The sequence below is a fragment of the Dendrobates tinctorius genome, unplaced genomic scaffold (genome assembly GCF_039654945.1).
Source record: "Dendrobates tinctorius isolate UK_male_01 unplaced genomic scaffold, ASM3965494v1 ptg000158l, whole genome shotgun sequence".
NCBI classification, from domain to species: Eukaryota; Metazoa; Chordata; class Amphibia; order Anura; family Dendrobatidae; genus Dendrobates; species Dendrobates tinctorius.
In genome coordinates, this window is record NW_027361825.1 from 33554753 (window position 1) to 33576260 (window position 21508).

General features: G+C 44.9%; 1 protein-coding gene across 2 annotated transcripts in view; it reads right to left on the reverse strand.

Moving 5' to 3' along the window:
* The window catches only part of LOC141052054 (cytochrome P450 2F2-like), a 59471-nt gene that overhangs the window by 28983 nt on the left and 8980 nt on the right, over window positions 1-21508 (reverse strand). For both annotated transcript variants that reach the window (XM_073549243.1, XM_073549242.1), the window contains exon 2: window positions 10549-10653. In XM_073549243.1, coding sequence (XP_073405344.1) covers window positions 10549-10653 — 105 coding nt within the window. The remainder of the gene's footprint in view (window positions 1-10548; window positions 10654-21508) is intronic.

Genomic DNA, 21508 nt, shown 5'->3' on the forward strand with positions numbered 1-21508 from the left:
GAGGTTGTCACGATTGCAGCTGGGGCGCCAGCAGCACCTCGGAAGGGATGGTTAGCCTGGCTGAAATGTGGAAAACCTTTCTCAGCACACCACAACATCTGGCACCACTATCTGATGTGGTCCATATTAGCAGGAATCAGTGTTTTTAGAATATGGTGGAAGAGTACGTGTCCACACGTCTTCACTAGAGTTGAGCGAAACGGGTCGAAAAAATTCAAAAGTCGCCGACTTTTGGCAAAGTCGGGTTTCATGAAACGAAACCCGACCCTAGGATGAGGTCGGCCACGAGGTCGGCGACTTACGCGCCAAAGTCGCGTTTCAAAAGTTTGTTTTGCGCTCTTTTTCAGCCAATCAGGATCCACGGACACTGTGGGCAACGTGATGACATAGGCACGGGTCACCACCATCTTTCAGAAGGGCATGCAAGTGATTGGCTTGCTTTGGGGGGCGTCACAGGGGGTATAAAAGGGCGTGCACGCTGACCGCCATGTTACTCATGCTGATCTCAGAATAGGGAGAGCTGCTGCTGCTGCTGATTTTGTAGGGAGAGCGTTAGGCAGGGAAGAAGACACCAAAAACTGCTTCTGCTGCTAGCGATTTTGCCTGTACAACACACCAGTCACTGTGCAGTGCAAGGGGAGGCTATATAGTGGTGTATCAGTGGTGTTGGTTGTTGGGCTGCCTTCTAAGGCTTCCTGACATTCCTGCATTGCTGTTTACCCACTGCTCCGCAAACTGCTTTTTTAAAAGCAATCACAATTTTTTTTTTTTGTCCTGCTGAGGTACTGAGCGTGCATTTTTTCACACCATACAGCGGTGTATGCTCCTCACACAGTACCGTGTAACGGCTGTTATCACAGCCACAGTGAAGCTATCAGTGAGTCACTCTGTGAGAATAAGTCGAGGACATGTTCCGTTCTTACAGACCTGCACTCTAGGGAGATTCCAATTCTGCGAGGGTGCTGCTTCCAATAGCTCAGATGAGGAGCATCCACAGCAGACATCGACATCGCAACAGCTGTTATCTGGCAGGCCCGGAGCACTCCAAAGACAGGTTCCAAACATCAAAAGAGTTGCTGGACAGCTTGTCCAGAGGGTCAAAAGATCACAGCGTGCTAGGCCGCAAAATGTCTGCCAAAGTAGGAAGAGTGCAGTGTGGCACTTTTTTGAACAAAATCCTCATGATCAGGCCAAGGTTATCTGTAAGAAGTGCGCAAAGACCTTTAGCCAAGGGAAAAATCTGAAAAATTTGAATACCAGTTGCATGCTTAGACATTTAACCAGCATGCACTTGCAAGCGTGGACACAACACCAAACCTCAAGTGCCACATGTGCAACTGATCACAACGAAGGTAGTCAGCAACGCTACATTGTTTCCCCCACTGTAAGCCCACCAGTTAGCACAGCAGCAAATGTTGAGGTGTCGGTGCAATGCCACAGCAGTCAGGGAATCCCACTGTTATATCAACGAAAGACTGATTCTAGGCCATCAGAAAGAACAACTCCATCACCATCATCAACCCTCTCTCAGTCTGCCCTGTCCACCGCTACTTCCACCATATGCAGCTCTCAAGTCCAGCTCACCCTCCCAGACACTATGAGTAGGTCAAGAAAGTACTCAGTCTCTCATCCGCGTACACTGGGTTTGAACGCCCACATTGCCAAACTAATCTCGTTTGAGATGATGCCCTTTCGGTTGGTGGAAAGCGCAGCTTTCCGCGAACTCATGGCCTATGCAGTTCCACGCTATGACCTACCCATTCGCCACTTCTTCTTTCGCAAAGCCATCCCAGCCCTCCACCATCATGTGAAAGACCGCATTGTCCATGCACTCAAGCAGTCAGTGAGCGGAAAGGTGCACCTCACAACTGATGCATGGTCCAGTCGGTATGGCCAGGGACGTTACGTGTCCATCACTGCGCACTGGGTTAATGTGGTGGATGCAGGGTCCACAGGGGACAGCGGTGGTGGGACAGTGCTGCCTAGCCCACGGTATAGGAAACAGTTGGCTGTAGGCGTTCTACCCTCCTCCTCCTCCTCCTCCAGAAGCGAAAGCTCGTCCACAGAGCGCAGTCGTACGAGCACTCCATCTGCAGCTGCCACTGTTGCACACGATGTGTCCCCCTATCGAGCAGCTAGTGGAAAGCGTCAGCAGGCTGTGTTGCAGATGATGTGTTTGGGCGACAGACACACCGCCGAGGTACTGGCTGAGTACTTGAAGCGACAAACTGAGTCATGGCTGGGCAGTGTACATCTTGAGGCAGGCAAGATAGTTAGTGATAACGGCCGTAATTTTGTGGCAGCCATAGCCCTTTCAAAACTCAGCCACATACCTTGCTTGGCTCACACCTTGAACCTGGTGGTGCAGTGCTTCCTCAAAAATTATCCGGAGTTAACAGCCCTGCTCCAGAAGGTGCGAAGACTGTGCGCGCACATCCGCCCGTCGCCTGTACACGCCGTTCGTATGCAGAAGCTGCAGCGATTGCTCCACCTTCCCAACCACCGCCTGATTATCGACATTGCAACAAGGTGGAACTCCACCCTGCACATGGTGGAGCGGCTGTGCGAGCAGAGGCAGGCCATAATGCATTTGTGGGAGGATACACGGCCAGGCACTTTGAGAGCAGACATGGAGTTGACAGGTGTGCAGTGGTCGAAGCTGAAAGACCTCTGTAAAGTCCTTCAGTGTTTTGAGGAATGCACATGGCTGGTAAGCGCAGACGACGCCATCCTAAGCATGAGCATCCCACTTATGCGTCTGCTCATGCAAACTTTGACGCACCTTAAGGAGCAGGCGTCTGCAGCCAATGTTGATGAGGAGGAAGAGGAGGAGGGAATCCTTGATGACATTCAGCCATTGTCTGCTCAGGGACCTCTCCTGGACAAGGTGGAGGAAGAAGAGGGAGGAGGAGGATGATGATGGGGATGATTACTTAGGGGAGGAGGATGCATCTCGTGGGGCAAGTGAAAATGTTGGCGTGGCAAGGTCTGGTACAGGGTTTGTGCGTGACTGGAGGGATGTGGATTTGCCAGAAAGTGCTCCTCCAACCAGCACTCGCAGTGCATCATTGACACCGGGAACATTGGCCCACATGTCAGATTATGCCTTGCGGATCCTAAAAAGGGACCCCCGCATTGCCAAAATGATGAACGATGACGACTACTGGTTGGCCAGCATCCTGGATCCACGCTATAAAGGCAAATTACAAAACATCATGCCACAGGAGAACCTTGACCTAATATTGGCTAATAAACAAGCAACTCTGGTAAATCGGTTGCTTGAGGCATTCCCAGCACACAGCAGCGGTGATGGTTCTCACACGGGCCGTACGGGCCGGGGGCAGCTTGGCAGAGGTGTTCGTGGTGCACACAGCAGAAGTGGCGTTGGAGACAGGGGTTTCATGACAATGTTGTGGACTGATTTTTCAAGTACTGCTCACACAACTGGTAATACTGCATCGATGGAAAGTGACAGGAGACAGCAGTTGTCAACTATGGTTACAAACTACTTTTCCTCCCATATCGATGTTCTCCCACACAGGTCATTCCCCTTTGACTATTGGGCCGCTAAACTGGACACCTGGCCTGAATTGGCCCAATATGCCTTACAGGAGCTCACTTGCCCAGCTGCAAGTGTGCTATCGGAAAGAGTCTTCAGTGCAGCTGGATCAATCCTGACAGAAAAAAGGACCCGTCTGTCAACCCAAAATGTGGATGATCTAACCTTCATTAAAATGAACCATGCATGGGTTTCCAAGGATTTTGTCCCACCTTCCCCTGATGACACATAGGGTGACAGAAAAATGGCTTGCTTTGGTCCACCTCTTCCTGGGACTTCACCTATTTCGCCTTTTGCATCAGCTGAATGTCCAACATCAACAAATGCCACTTTCTAAAACTCCCTAACTGTGCTGCCTCCCCCCCCATGGCCGGGGTCACCACCTAGCGCATGACACCGTGCGAGTGCCGTTGCCCTGGACAGGTGGGTAGGCCGACTCTTGGGCGCGGGCACTGGCACAGGGTCCCTCATAGTGCAATCAAGTGTCTCTGACCGTGGTGGTGCACACCCGCCGTCAGACACACCGCTGTACTATGAGGGGCCCAGTGCCAGTACCGACGCCCACGAGTGGGCCCCCCTTGCTTGGGCAGGGCCCCAGCATTTGCAATCTTTACCTCTCCCTGCTCCTCCGCTGTGTAATCTGGGCCGTCAAATCCATACTGTGCCTGACACCGTCTGAGCCTGCCTCCTGATGTATAGACATATATTTTGAATGTGTACGCTATCCATACATGTTATCCGGGGATACGGTACCCTTTCTAACCTTTGTGCAATCACGTGCAATCCATACTGGGCCTAACACCGTCTGAGCCTGCCTCCTGATGTATAGACATATATTTTGAATGTGTACGCTATCCATACATGTTATCCGGGGATATGGTACCCTTTCTAACCTTTGTGCAATCACATGCAATCCATACTGGGCCTAACACCGTCTGAGCCTGCCTCCTGATGTATAGACATATATTTTGAATGTGTACGCTATCCATACATGTTATCTGGGGATACGGTACCCTTTCTAACCTTTGTGCAATCACGTGCAATCCATACTGGGCCTAACACCGTCTGAGCCTGCCTCCTGATGTATAGACATATATTTTGAATGTGTACGCTATCCATACATGTTATCTTGGGATACGGTACCCTTTCTCACCTTTGTGCAATCACGTGTAATCCATACTGGGCGTGAGAACGGCTGGCGAGCTGTTAAGCAAGCTACAGCACCTGTGGTTTGCACACGTAAGTTTTTAATTTTTTCAGGAATGACGGTTAGGCCTAATTCCGAACTGCGGTTGACCTGCACTTACTGGGAAATCATCGTTCGCGGGTAATAATTGTAATCAGTGATCCCCATCACTAACGTTGTTCAGCGGGTTATCTGCACCTGTAAGCGACAAACGCTGGCCTTTTCAGTGTAGCGCACATGCAGCCACGGACATGTAAGGGCATGACACACCAGTTATTGGCCAATCTCATGTGCCAGAGCCTCACGTGTCCCTCTAGTAAGCCGGACTCGGACCGCGGGGCATGACGGAGTCTCGTTCGTTAACGGAATTAAGCTTGCAATGTCTGCATCTGTTCTGTAGCTGGCATGGTTGAGGTTTCCCAGGTGGAGTCGAATTTAACCGTAGGCTCCACTCCTGGTGGTGCCCTTCTGGACATTCCTTTAAGGTTCAGCTTTGCAACCATACTGCCCACGTAAAACAAATACTTTGCCTTCATGAACGCTGTTTGGAGGGTCATGACTCGTGGGAATAACGCCGCCCAATCAGTTAACCTGCTAGAGAGATCCTTCGTTGCTCCCAAGCATGACATCACACTCCCTAGGAGGAAGGTAATGCCACTGTGGCGACCGTACTCCTGGGGGCGACACAAGTGCACTGATGCCCAGCCACTGCTCGATGAATCTGCTGGTACATTGACCCAGACCACTACATTCCCCTCGCACGCTACATGGCCTGAATCTGACCCTAATGAAACTCAGGTTACCCTTCCCATATACAGTTCCATCTTACACGGTGACAAAGAGGAAGCTGCAGATGAAAGTGCAGGTTCGGCCCACCCGCCATCAGACACACCACCGTACTATCAGGGGCCCTGTGCCAGTGCCGCCGCCAACGAGTGGGCCCCCCCTGCTTGCTCAGGATCACAGCACTTGCAAGGTTGAAATACTGTGCAGTGAGATGGAAGATGGGGACGACGAGGAGTCCAGACTAGTCCAGGGATTCCCTAGCGAGGAGACTTATTTGATTGTTTTCAATGTTGGGACAGCAATTTTTGGGGAGCACTATACTCTGGAGAATGATAGATGGGGCCCACCATACACTGGAACATTCCAAAGGTGGACATCAGACACTGGAGCAGCATTTACAGGGCCCATTATACACTAGAGCATTAGAAATGGGGCCCATTATGTTTGGAGCATTATTTGGGCCCATAAGACAGTGGAGCTTCATCCATGGGGACCAACATATACTGTAGCATTATGTGGAGCTCATCATATACTGTTTCAAACATTATATGGGACCAATGATTCTGTATGGAGAAATAGATGGGCCTCGTCATGAGATGTAAAAAGTGAAGTATTTTTCATTGTACTATACCGCTATTTCTCTGCCGTATCGGAGCATGATGAGTTTTGGTATGTGTTAAAGGGGCGCTCTTTCACCCAGGGCACATGAAAACCTGGAGCCAGCCCCCCCCCACAACTTTAGCCAAATAACCCCCATTTTTCAGTGCGTAACTTGTATTATGAAGTTAATTAAGGTTGACAAGCTTAAGTAAGCAGAATTGATGCTTTTGGCATTCAAATGGGCACTGTAGGTGTGTTTCCTGTCCTCCTCTCACTGCCGACTTTTATTCCCCATTGACTTACATTGGGTTTCGTGTTTCGGGACGACCCCGACTTTTCCCTATAATCGGACGATCTTGCTCGACCCGACTTTTGGAAAAGTCGGGTTTCACGAAACGAAACTCGACCCTAAAAAACCAAAAGTCGCTCAACTCTAGTCTCCACATATTCAGTGGAGTCTGCCCCATTTAATTTCTGGGTCTCCTTGGAAGTGCTGACCTGTCCTACGGCAAGTGTACTGTCAGAATGAGTGTTTAGCAGAGCAGGGTGTGTCATCACAGACAGGTGCATCTGCCTTTCCACAGCCAACAAAGGCAAGCTCACATTCATTAAATGAATCAGACTTGGATCCCACAAGACTAGTTTGTACCTTTGGCTAACTAAAGAAATAGACCAGTGTTCCCTACCTCCTTCTCCACCTATGCTGCTAGGTCCACCTCCTCAACCTCCTCCTCCACTTAGACCTCTGCCTGCATGTTCAAGATTTTTTTTTATTTATTCTGGTATTTTTAATCATTTTCCTATCCCCATGCCATTGTCCTGCTCTTACTCCCACTTTGCTCCCTTGTTCAGCCCCCCTAGCCCTTACTATGACTATTTTACAGCACTAAAGTTTGGGTCCCCATTGGTTGCTATGGTGTTTGGGGTCAAGTTCTGGTATCCAAGCCAAAATTTTAGCTGCAGTTCAACTGAATCTGACGAACCCAAGCGTCCGCTCATCCCTAGTCGAGAGACAATAATTACTGGCAAATATTTGTGATAAATCCAAAATCTGGAGACCAGACTGCTAAAAAAAAGCTACAACCTTGTGATAGCACAGTTCCCTATGAGTGTTCTGAAAAGCAAAATAAGTTATGCAACAGTTTAACACAAATAGCATGGTTTTTGTTATATGCCAGAAACAGGGCAATGTCATATCCTGTGATCAGAAGAGAAGTGGTCACACATACAAAGCTCTATATTCTTTTTTATGAACTTTCCAAGATATGGGAACAACCTCTTAAAAGCTTTGTATTTTTTTTACTGTTCATTTGTTTCCCAAGTGCAAAGTTAAAGAACATTCCAAATAGTCTCCATTAAAAATATTTACTAGTGTTGAGCATTCCGATACTGCAAATATCGGGTATCGGCCGATATTCGCAGTATCGGAATTCCAATACTGAGTTCTGATACTTTTTGCATATCGAATACCGGAAACGGTAGTTCCCATAATGCAATGAGCCAGTTTGATTTGATTCAGCCAGTGAGGAATCCTAAGAAGTGTGGGCACATCCTGTTAGGCATGTAGGCATGTTAACTAATGACATGGCTGTGATTGGCTGCGAGCAGACCACCCAGCTGCTCCTCCCCCAGACACACGCTGAACAGTGATCTATGGAAAGTGAAACTAGTGAGGGAGGAGGAAACGACCAGTTCTCATTTCAATGCCAGAACACCCCCCCCCTGGACGTTTATCGTAGAAGCAAGAGATGATATCTTGTAAACCGTGCAGACTAGCCACAAAAGGTAAATTACTTATTTTCAGCATTCTGCAGCCTAGATATGCACTGAGATTATGTGAAAAGCCCAGACAACCTGTTCTGTTATGTATTTCCGCCAAGTTGGATCCGCCAGGGCTGGTGGGATACTCGGTACTGGGCCAGTTGGTTTCAATGGGAGATGTCACGGTAGCTGTGACCCGGTCCGTGGCCCTGGGCGTCCATTGTAAAAGGGAAATGTTGAATGTGTGGATGATGATTAAAGTTTATGAGTGAATGATTCGTGACGCCACCTGTGGTGTTCGGCAATGAAGATGTTAAGCCGACGCTGCAGACATATCCTCTGGGACAGATGATGTGGTGCAGCTTTGATGTTGTGGCCCTCCACAGGTAGGGCTGTAGTCCCAGGGCAGTGTAGATGGAGAGGTAGTGAAGAGACGTAGATGGTGCAGTACCAGGCACAGAGATGTAGCAGTGCTGAGTGTGTTGGCGCAGGAATAACTGGAGGACACCAGGGCATGTAGTTCCAAAGTTTTACTCACAGTCTGTTGTGCATACAGGTGCCAGCATCCGTGCCGTGTCATCCGGGTCAGGGGCTCAGTCAGCCTCCAAGCTAGATGAAACACTCCGTTCCAACACTCCGCCAACATGTGCCTTTTCTGAACGTCTCCCTCTATTGCTACACAACCCCTTTAACATAGTCAATATCTTTGTAACTCCGAACGTCTTAAAAAAAAATTAATTCCTGCTATTCCATTTGATTGGGCTAAACCTCTATGCCTTTAATGTCTCCTCCACCTCCCCCAATACATTCTACATTATTCTTAGTTGTTTTCCTTCATGTAAAATTAACCTACAAGGAAAGAAAGGGTTTATTTTAATTCCGATATTTCTGTCCCATTGACTTGCATTGGTTTCCTTTATCGGAATCTGCGATATCCGATACTTTTTGGGTATCGGTCCGATCCAATCCGGGCCGATATTTCCCGATATCGGAAGGTATCGCTCAACACTAATGTTTAACATTTTACTGCAGCTGAATGTTTGTATGCTCATTAACTAGCTGAGTGCTCTGCAAAAAGGTTACAAATCTATTAAAGCTGCTGGTGCAAGTCCTGATCGCTCTCTGTGATCTATCCCTTCCTTCCCTGTATGCAAAATATAGCAGTAGAGAGATTGTTGCAAACAAATATACACAGTCTGACGAGAGAGGAAAGTATGTATAGCCTGGGAGAGGGTTGAGAAAAGGAATGTGCATGAAAAGGAAATAAATTCTGGATAAATCTGTGCTGGTATTTGAGCTAATGAAGACAGGAGCACCCTGGACACACAGATCTCACATCCAGCTTGTATCACTGTGAGAGATTTTCACACATGAGGAAAAATCTCTAACTTGAATCAGATAGCAAACTGCATATCAGGTAGTCTGAGAATGAAAGATTCCAGACTGAAACTTTAAGTTTTATCAACTAATGTTAACCACTAACATATGTAAATTTTACTTTGGTCAAAGGTGTCCATATGTAGAGAAAAAACACCTGCTCACCTTTTCTGGGCCGAATAGTGAAGAAGCCCAACATCACTCCATCATTTAGCATTGTAGATACAAGTTAAAGGGATAAAAAAAAGTGCAGCTTGCAGATCCAATTGGAGATAAAATTGTGGTATACCAGGATTAAGAACACTTAGCATTTGAAACATGTGGCTTCATGGAAGACTCCCCTTTCATTTATTTCATTTTTGTTGCAATGTGTACTGTCTTTTGAGTATTATAACTCGCAACGGACCACAGCATGCGCAGATTGAGATCTCAGCTCCTGAGATCTCAATCTGTGCATACGATTCCTCTGTCGGCCATTTTCCCAAAGCCGACCACTGGGAAGTCAATGGAAACTGTGAGGACTCACAGCATTGCCTCACTCCTGCCGCTGCTGGCCTCCTGCAACAGCAACCCTGCCTCCTGTGACCCCGTTCCACCACAGCTTCCCCCGCTAAGCTACATTCAGATTATAAGACGCACCCCATGTTCCTCACAAATTTTGGGGAAAAAAGGTGTGTCTTATATTTCAAAATATATGTTACATCTTTTTAACAGAATAACAATAAAATTTCAATTTTATCTCCATTTGAAACTGGAATTTTTCATTACAGGCATTCATTTCCTTTAACCTTTAATTAGTAATGCGTAATCCATTGGACCCCAAGAGATTTTATTTGTTATATTTTCACAACCATAGAAGGTAGGTAATCATCCGTTTTGGTAGCTTCCTAGCTCAGGCGCCCCTCCTTCATCAGTCAAAATCTTACTCTTGTGTCATAAGTGCAAAAAAAAGCAAAAAAAAAAAACAAGGCTGTTCTATTACTATCTACAATGCATCATGATAAAGTTATATGTGAAGGTGATAAGAAGAAGTTGGAAATAATAGACTTACCATAAAACCAAGGGCAGCATTGATACAAATGACAAACTGTGTGAAAAACTTAGGTCGCCCTAACAGATGGCCAAAGTTCAAATTTTTCATCTATTCAATGTATCAGGAATAAATGCTTATGTTATGTATAATATGAATAATGCAACTAATGTTACCCAAAGATAATTTCTGAAATTTTTGTCAAAGGAACTCATAAGAGCTCATAAATGTATGATCAGAAATGTATACCTTGCTGTTGCCACGTTTCCCGAAAAGACGAATCAATGATGACACTGAGCCTTCTTGTTCTGGAAGTAGCCCAAATCCTGTCAAAGGGCGATGTTTTTGTGAGAACTAGTGACCGAAAAGACAAAACCAAGTGTGATGATCGCAAGAAGTTAATGTGCAATGGACACCATAACAAGATGTGATTCTTGTGCCATATAATTATCTGTTTTTTCTTAGTACGTAAGTAGAGGTTCAACCACTTATACACCTAACAAGAAAAAAAGTCCTCCAATTAAGATAAAAGATCATATTTTATTAGGACACATAACATGGAATAAAACAGAATCGGCAGACCATACATGAAATGACAGTAAAACACACAACCTCTGGGTGAGAAAATATTTGTTCATAGATGAAGTAAATACAATTCTACATAAATGTATAATCTGGCAACAAACAATAATAAGTATCTCTCACAGAGCACATGAAAAATACATGTACACAAATATATTGTTGGAGAAAAGTTTTTTATATAGTGTATATTAAACTTCGGACATTGCTGGTTTCTCACATTTAATTCTCCTTTTATGAGGAAACTGATCCACAATAGAAAGTTATAAAAAAATATTAATTGATTTTATAAGAAGACAAATGTGAGAAATACATCTCATGCATCAAAAAGCTGCATACATAAGTGCTCTAGATAACAAAAGTTTCTCACATTAAATCCCTCTCCCAAAGGGAAATGTCCCATAGTGCAAAATGCTAGTCAAAATATATATATAAATGCATTAGGAGAGGGGTAAATGTGAAAAAGTGTGTACCTCATGGCTCCAATAGTGGTACATTGATAAAGATCATTACCAGAAAAAGGATCACCCAGGGTCCCCCTTTTAATGGAGGCAGTTAAAGGTACTTATTCATCAGCGCCACTTTTTAATGGCACTGAGATATAAGGGTACAGCGTGCCCCAGTGTGAGAATGTCCCCATGGTCTCAGCTCCCGGAGGTGCTGGCTTCCATGCGGCAAGTGTTCTGCCGTAATAAATCTTTAGCACAGCAGGGGGGTGTGATCACAGAAAGGCTCATCCACCTTTCCACAGCCAACAAGGGCAAGCTGACAATCATTAAATGAATCTGGCGTGGATACCACAAAACTAATCCGTACTTTAGGCTAACTAGATAAGTACAGTCTTGCTCATCGTTATTGGCACCCATGAAGTTTAAGTACATAATGTGGAATATCTTCTGAAAAACTGATTCAAGTGAAAGTTTTTTTGTATAGAGCACTCATGTTATATACAAACGGCGGCGGAACACGCTTAAAAAAATATAAATAAGCGTGTTCGCCGCCCGGGGTCCACCGTGCGGCAGATGGTAAGACCGCTGCTAACAGAGGCAGAGCACTATAGCGGTAGTGTGCACTGGGTATAACTGCACCCAATATGCACTGAGGCAAGCTCTGTTCACACACAGAGCTGCAAGCACAGAATAAACAATAACGCTGAGTCTGTTCTATGTCACAGACTGACAGCAACACAGATACGGTATTTAAGGTCACCGGAGTAGCCTTAAACCGCATGACTACTCAGTCTAGACCTACCATAACAAAAGATGCGGAACGTCACAACTGTGAACGTCCGACAGACTGCAACCGCAGCGCGGTGTGCACGGAGCCACAGAGGAGACACCGCAAACTCGCTGGCGCGATGCAGGACGCTAGCTGCTGGAAAGTATAGCTGGAGCGCGCTGATGCTAGCGCTGCTACTGGCGGCTGCCCAATCACTCACACAATCGTAATATCAGAGGAAAGGGGTTTCATAATAAGACAGTCACCAGTCCAAGCATCCATCACCATACATACAGCAGCAGTATGAAAATACTAGCGCATGGCATAAGCGGCCATGCGCACTTTTTATAGCGTACGGGACCTGCCGGAAATCTCCAGAGCCCTGAGTATAACCAATCAAATCAGGAGCAGGACCTGAGCACCTGACTCCTGAACTCCAATGAGAGCTAGTCCCGTGAGCATGCTCAGAAGCTGGGACAAAGGACTTAGCCTCTGGAGACAAATGTGTGAATCTGGATTCCCGCATAGGCATTATAGAACCCAGATTCCTAACATATGGTTAACACAAAGGAGCTGTCTGAGGACATCACAACTGCTATTACTAGCAAACACAAGACTAGAGTTGAGTCAATATGTTCGGATCCAGTTGCCGAATATGAATTTGCCATATTGCTACCCTATTCGTGCCAAATTTATGATTGATGATCGATTCCGAACATATTCGTTCATTTCTACTCCCATTGACTCCAATGATGTTCGGCGAATATTGCAAAAACAATATTCACCACCGATCATAATTGGAACCAAATTTTGAAAAATTGGCTGAATTGTACACAAGACTACCAAAGGGTATAAGGCCATCTCCAAAGACCTTGTTGTCCCATGTTCAACAGTGCACAATGTTTTAAGAATTTTGCCAAGCATGCAACCATCAAGAACCTCCCTGGACGTGAGGGAAAGAGCAAAATTGACAAGAGATGTATTCGAAGGTTGGTGAGAATGGTGGAAAAAAATACCACGTCAAATATCCAAAGACCTGAAGGCCAACCTGAAACCATCTGGGATCATGGTTTCAAGAAGTACCATTCACCGCACACTAAACCAAGCAAACCTTTATGGGTGAAGGACAAAGAAGAAACCATTGCTGAAGAAACTAAATAAAAAGGAACGACTGATCTTTGCTAAAGAGTACCTTGACAAAGCACACATCCAAAAGTACACAAGAATGATTGAAAAAGAAAAAAATGGCCAGCAATGAGTCCTGACCTCAATCCCATTGAAAATTTTTGGGGTGAACTGAAATCTGCTATTGGGAAAAAGAACCCTCCAAACATTTAAGCGCTTGAACAAACTGCAAAGGAAGAGTAGGAGAAAATACCAGCTGAGAAGTGCAAGAAGCTTATAGATGGCTACAAGAAACGTTTGGAGGCTGTCATGAATGCCAACAAGTGTGTAACCAAATATTAATTGAGGGTGCCTTTATGGCTGCACATGCTGTTTCTTCTGTTTCATCTTTGAAATTGCATTATGTAAGTTGAAAAACAATGTTTAATTGTTGTATTACTTTGGACCACTAATTTAAAAATCCTGAGGATAAAACGATGGTACATTTCCATTTATTTCTGAAGATATTGTACAGTCTGTGAAAAAAATTAAGGGGTACCAATAAAGATGAGTAGCATTGTAGACCAGCCACATCCAGCCATTGTTATACTCCACAGCAGTATGTTTGTTCTATCCTCCACTTGAACCTCCGCCTGCATGTTCAATATTTATTTTTTATTTATTTTTATTATTTTAAGTCATTTTTCTATCCTCATGTGTTTGCAGGGCAATTGTCCTGCTCTTACCCCCACTTTACTATGACTATTTTACAGCTCTAAAGTTCGGGTCCCCATTGGCTTCTATGATGTTTGGCGTAAAGTTCTGGTATCCAAACTAAACTTTGAACTGCAGTTCGACTGAGCCTATAGAACCCGAACATCCATGGGTCTGCACATCCCTAGTAGAGAGACAATGATTACTGGAAAATATTTATGATAAATACAAAATATACCGTATATACTTGAGTACAAGCCGACCCAAATATAAGCCGAGTCACCTAATTTTGCCACAAAAAAGGGGAAAACTTATTGACTCGAGTATAAGCCTAGTATGAATGGCCCCCTAATCCCTATCCTGGTATGCATGGCCCCGTCATCCCTATCCTGGTAGGCATGGCCCCTCATCCCCATCCTGGTATGCATGGCTGTTATGAATGAGTCACCGTAGGAGGCAAAAACTGAAATACTAGCTAAGTCCAGAAAACCAGAGAAGTTGGCAGCTATCGGATTGCAGACCCCTGAACCTAACAACAACAACTAGCAGTAGCCGTGGGGGGTTCCTACGATGCCCTAGACCCCTCGATCACAGCCGGAGAACTACATAGCCTAAAGACAGAAAGGGAAATCTAAACTGCCCCAGAGCAGACCCCAAAGCAATAGGCAGCCCCCAACATATAATGACAGTGAAGCAAGATGAAAAAACACTCACACAGATAGAAAGATAGGCTGAGCAAATGATGGGGCCCAAGCTAACTAAATAGGACAGAATAGAAAAGCTGCTGTCTGCAATCCGCCAAAACCCTCTCAAAAACAAGAGCCAACAGACTGATAGAGAAAAAGGCCCTGAAGATGCTAGGCTTCAAAAAGACTAAATCAGTACTCAGGTATTATCTGAAGACAGAGCAAAAAGGAAATCAGCTCACCCAGCAGGGAAAGGCAGAAATCCAGAAAAACAAGGCAAAACAAAACCAAAACACAAATGCAAAAAGTAGAGCAGAAAACTTAGCTTTTGAGGAGCAGGAATCAGACTGGTCTCCAAGAATCCCTCAGAGTAATCACCTGCAAGGCAGAAGGGCGTCGGCTGCCTTATATCCAGTCAGCAATCCCAGTCACCCAGTCATCATCATTCTGCTCAGGTGCTTTGTAATCAGCCTCACTACTTCCTTCACCAGAAGAGGGAGTTCATCAGACCTCAATGGTGAAGGGGAAAATGAACTCACAACAGTACCTCCCCCTTGAGGAGGGGTCACCGAACCCTCATCCACGCCACCAGGGCGATCAGGGTGAGCCCGATGAAAGGCACGCACCAATCTTTTGGCATGAATATCAGAGGCAGAGACCCAGGAATTATCCTCCTGACCATAACCCTTCCACTTAACCAAGTACTGGAGTCTTCGTCTAGCCAGACGGGAATCCAGTATCTTCTCTACCTCATATTCCATGTTACCTTCAACTAATACAGGGTCCGGAGGGGCCAACCCAGGAACAACTGGTTCAACAAACCTTTTCAACAAGGACTTATGAAACACATTATGAATTTTAAATGTGACAGGAAGAGCCAAACGAAAAGAGACCAGATTAATAATCTCCAAAATCTTGTAAGGTCCAATAAATCTAGGCTTAAACTTAGGAGAAGCCACCTTCATAGCAATAATTTTGATGATAACCAAACCATATCACCAACCTTAAACTGGGGACCAATGGTCCTATGCTGGTTGGAAAACCGCTTGGCCTTTTCCTGGGAGAGAGATAACTTATCCACCACTTGGTCACAGATCTGGTGCATTCTCTCCACCACAGTGTCAACACCTGGGCAGGCAGAAGGCTCCACCTGCCCTGAAGAAAATCCAGGTTGAAACCCAAAGTTACAAAAAAAAAGTGACATCAAAGTGGCAAAATTAGCTCTATTATTTAAAGCAAATTCGGCCAAGGGCAAAAATGAAACCCAATCATCCTGATCAGCGGAAATAAAACATCTCAAATACGACTCCAAGGTCTGGTTTGTTCTCTCCGTCTGCCCATTGGTCTGACGGTGAAAAGCAGTGGAGAAGGACAACTGAATTCCCAGCTTGGAACAGAAAGTCCTCCAAAATCTAGACACAAATTGAACTCCTCTGTCAGATACAATGTTCTCAGGAATCCCGTGCAAGCGAACCACCTGTTGCAAAAACAGGGGCACCAACTCAGAGGAAGATGGCAACTTAGGGAGTGGTACAAGATGAACCATCTTAGAGAACCTATCACAAATCACCCAAATAACAGTCATTCTCTGAGAGACAGGCATATCGGAGATGAAATCCATTGAAATATGGGTCCATGGCCTCCTGGGGACCGGCAAAGGCATCAACAACCCACTAGAGCGAGAACAAGGTTTAGACTGGGAGCAAGTCCCACAGGACTGCACAAAATTCCTGACATCACGAGACAAGGCTGGCCTCCAAAAAGACCGACTCACCAGATCTCTAGTACCAAAAATACCTGGATGACCAGCCAATGCAGAGCAATGAACTTCAGACATCACTCTCTTCTTCCACTGGTCAGGAACATACAACTTTCCACTGGGACAACGCTCAGGTTTGTCCTCCTGGAACTCTTTCAGAGCACATCTCAAATCGGGCGAGATGGCAGAAAGAACTAGCCCTTCGCCTAAGATGGTAGCAGGCTTGGTCACCACAGGAGAATCAGCAAAGAAGCTCCTAGAGAGGGCGTCTGCCTTGACATTCTTAGTGCCAGGAAGAAAAGAGACCACAAAATCAAAACGTGTAAAAAACAAGGCCCACCTAGCCTGTCTAGGGTTCAAGCGTTTGGCCGACTCCAGGTAAATCAAATTCTTGTGGTCAGTGAGGACCATGACTTGGTGTTTAGCTCCCTCCAACCAATGTCTCCACTCCTCAAATGCCCATTTTATGGCTAACAGTTCCCGATTCCCCACATCATAGTTGCGTTCAGATGGAGAGAACTTTCGGGAAAAGAAAGCACAGGGATTCATTTTAGATGTTACAGGATCATTTTGGAACAAAACAGCTCCTGCACCAATGTCAGAAGCGTCCACCTCTACCTGGAATGGGAGTGAGACATCAGGTTGCCGCAAAACCGGGGCAGAAGTGAATCTTCGCTTCAGCTCCTGAAAGGAAGAAACAGCCTCCGGAGACCAATTCAACACATCAGCACCCTTTTTAGTCAGATCAATGGCTTGGCAATACTAGAAAATTTTGCTATAAATTTCCGATAAAAATTAGCAAAACTCAAAAACTTCTGGAGGGCCTTCAAAGAAGTGGGCTGAACCCAATCGTAAATGGCCTGTACCTTGGCCGGGTCCATTTCAATAGTTGACGGAGACAAAATAAATCCCAAAAATGAAATCCTCTGTACCCCAAAAAGGCATTTCGATCCTTTGACATACAGTGAATTCTCCCTCAAGATCCGGAACACAGTCCGAACATGTTCCACATGAGAATCCCAATCCTTGGAGAAGATCAAAATATCATCCAGATAGATAATCAAAAATGTATCCACAAAATCTCGGAAAATGTCGTTCATGAAGCACTTGAAGACAGAAAGGGCATTAGTGAGCCCAAAAGGCATCACCAGGTACTCAAGATGTCCCTCCGGAGTATTAACCGCCGTCTTCCATTCATCCCCATGCTTAATGCGGATAAGATTATACGCCCCCCTGAGGTCAAGCTTGGTAAACCAGCAATCACCTTTAACTCTGGAGAATAGATCCGAAATCAGGGGTAACGGATACTGATATTTAATAGTAATTTTGTTGAGGGCACGATAATCAATACAAGGTCTTAATGAACCATCCTTTTTGGCCACGAAAAAAAGCCGGCACCTAAGGGTGAAGAGGATGGTCTAATATGACCCTTCTCCAAAGCCTCCTTAATATAGGATTGCATAGCCTCGTGCTCGGGTACAGATAAATTGAAGAGCCGACCCTTAGGAAATTTACACCCCGGGCTCAGTTCAATTGCACAGTCATAAATCCTATGAGGAGGCAAAGACGCAGACTCATTCTCACTAAATACATCATAAAAGTCCGCCAAATAGTCAGGAAGATCATGCGACTGAGGATAGGTGGAAAAAAACGGAGCCTCACTAAGGGCACACCGACAACCCCAACTCACCACAGACACAGATTTCCAATCCAAAACTGGATTATGAATTTGCAACCAGGGAAACCCCAGAACAATGGTATCATGCAAATTATGCAACACCAAAAATCTGCAATTTTCTTGATGGTCTGGGGCGACCCGCATTACCACCTGGGTCCAAAACTGAGATTTATTTTTCGCCAAAGGAGTAGCATCAATCCCCCTCAAAGGGATAGGCGTCCGCAGAGGTGTCATCGGAAATCCACAACGTTTAGCAAAATCCAAGTCCATTAGATTCAGGGTTGCTCCCGAATCCACAAAAGCCTTGGCAGAAAATGTGGAAAGGGAGCAGATCAGAGTAATTGCCAGAAGAAACTTAGGTTGAACACCACCCACAGAAAACGTGTGTGCAAAATGTTTCTCTCGTTTAGGGCAGACAGAAATAATATGCGAGGCATCTCCACAAAAAAAGCACAGCTTATTACGCCTTCTGAACTCCTGACGTTGCTCCCTGGACAAAACTCTATCACATTGCATAGGTTCAGACACTTGTTCAACAGATGGCAACACCTCTCGTGCAGTCCTGCGTTCACGTAAATGCCGATCAACCTGAATGGCTAATGACATAGAATCGTCAAGACCAGAGGGAACAGGAAATCCCACCATAGTATCTTTTACGGCTTCTAACAAACACTTCCGAAAGAGAGCTGCCAAGGCATTATCATTCCAGGTAGTAAAAGGACCACTCACTTTCGGAATTTTTGACAGTACAATTCTGCAGAATCTCGACCCTGGCTCAATGCCAACAGGGTCTTTTCAGCCTGATCAATAGCATTAGGTTCGTCATACAACAACCCCAAGGCTTGAAAAAATGCGTTCACATTAGTCAGAATAGGATCATCTGGTTTCAAAGAAAACGCCCAATCCTGGGGATCACCACGCAGCAAAGAGATGACAATTTTAACCTGCTGCGCGGAGCTCCCTGACGAGTTAGGCTTCAAGGCAAAAAATAATTTACAATTATTTTTGAAATTCAAAAATTTAGACCGATCCCCAAAAAACACATCAGGAGTAGGGATCTTTGGTTCAGCAGCATGTGAATGAGCAAGGTAAGTGGAAATTCCCCGCACTTCTGCAGCGAGCTGCTCCACATGATCCGACAATTGCTTTATCTCCATTGAGAGAAAAAAAATTCCCCCTACGGCCTCAGAGATATAGAGGAAAAAATATACACACTTTTTTTTTTTCTTTTACAATTCTTTTCTGCTATTTAGTACCCTAGGATCCGCTGTATGGCGGGTGATTCTGATATGAATGAGTCACCGTAGGAGGCAAAAACAGAAATACTAGCTAAGTCCAGAAAACCAGAGAAGTTGGCAGCTATCAGATTGCAGACCCCTGAACCTAACAACAACAACTAGCAGTAGCCGTGGGGGGTTCCTACGATGCCCTAGACCCCTCGATCACAGCCGGAGAACTACATAGCCTAAAGACAGAAAGGGAAATCTAAACTGCCCCAGAGCAGACCCCAAAGCAATAGGCAGCCCCCAACATATAATGACGGTGAAGCAAGATGAAAAAACACTCACACAGATAGAAAGATAGGCTGAGCAAATGATGGGGCCCAAGCTAACTAAATAGGACAGAATAGGAAAGCTGCTGTCTGCAATCCGCCAAAACCCTCTCAAAAACAAGAGCCAACAGACTGATAGGGAAAAAGGCCCTGAAGACGCTAGGCTTCAAAAAGACTAAATCAGTACTCAGGTATTATCTGAAGACAGAGCAAAAAGGAAATCAGCTCACCCAGCGGGGAAAGGCAGAAATCCAGAAAAACAAGGCAAAACAAAACCAAAACACAAATGCAAAAAGTAGCGCAGAAAACTTAGCTTTTGAGGAGCAGGAATCAGACTGGTCTCCAAGAATCCCTCAGAGTAATCACCCGCAAGGCAGAAGGGCGTCGGCTGCCTTATATCCAGTCAGCAATCCCAGTCACCCAGTCATCATCATTCTGTTCAGGTGCTTTGTAATCAGCCTCACTACCTTCCTTCACCAGAAGAGGGAATTCATCAGACCTCAATGGTGAAGGGGAAAATGAACTCACAACACATGGCCCTATTACACTGGTCAACAGCATTTTTGGTGCCAAAGATATTTCATCGAATTTAGGGTATTTTTGGGGTGCTGATTCTGAATATGTCATCAGTTTTGCCAGATTGGCTCAAGTTTTTGAGATTTTTGGTATCTTATTTATAGCACTTGTTGGTAAATGCGACGCATCATCTCATTAATTTCTTTGGATTAGTACTTGAACTGAGCAGTTCTCAATATAGTTTTGTGTTAATTAGTGTTCTAAAAGTTTGTTCATAGCTTGATTTTTGCACTAACTTTATGTTGTTGTCTGTTTTCCAGTGAAAAGCATGAACTCATCATGAAGAAGTTGTCTTAACGATCCAGACTCATTCTGTTACATTTGTGGTGAATATACACTGCCAAAACATAGAAGAAACATAACAGACTTCGTAAAAAAAGTGTATTTTGCCTATTTTGGGGTTATGCTTGGGGACCAAGACAAGTTTTGGGCACCACACATAGTGTGCAAAGCATGTATCGAATTATTACGAAAATGGAGCAAAGGACAAAGAAAAAGCTTCAAATTTGGTGTTCCAATGGTGTGGAGAGAGCCAAAAAATCATCATGATGACTGTTATTTATGGTAAACACAGGTACAGGCACATCTTCACAATGAGGGACAGGCCTTCTTGCAGATTCCATGTTACTCCCATTTTCGTTTCTTATGCTTATTGAATCCTTGCACTTGCACTGCACAGAAATAACAGTCATCATGATGATTTTTTGGCTCTCTCCACACCATTGGAACACCAAATTTGAAGCTTTTTCTTTGTCCTTTGCTCCATTTTCGTAATAATTCGATACATGCTTTGCACACTATGTGTGGTGCCCAAAACTTGTCTTGGTCCCCAAGCATAACCCCAAAATAGGCAAAATACACTTTTTTTACGAAGTGTGTTATGTTTCTTCTATGTTTTGGCAGTGTATATTCACCACAAATGTAACAGAATGAGTCTGGATCGTTAAGACAACTTCTTCATGATGAGTTCATGCTTTTCACTGGAAAACAGACAACAACATAAAGTTAGTGCAAAAATCAAGCTATGAACAAACTTTTAGAACACTAATTAACACAAAACTATATTGAGAACTGCTCAGTTCAAGTACTAATCCAAAGAAATTAATGAGATGATGCGTCGCATTTACCAACAAGTGCTATAAATAAGATACCAAAAATCTCAAAAACTTGAGCCAATCTGGCAAAACTGATGACATATTCAGAATCAGCACCCCAAAAATACCCCAAATTCATTAAAATATTTTGGACACCAGAAAAAAAAATTTTTTTCGTTGACCTGTGTTATCTTTATCCTGTTATGCATGGCCCCTCATCCCCATCCTGGTGTGCATGACCCCTCATTC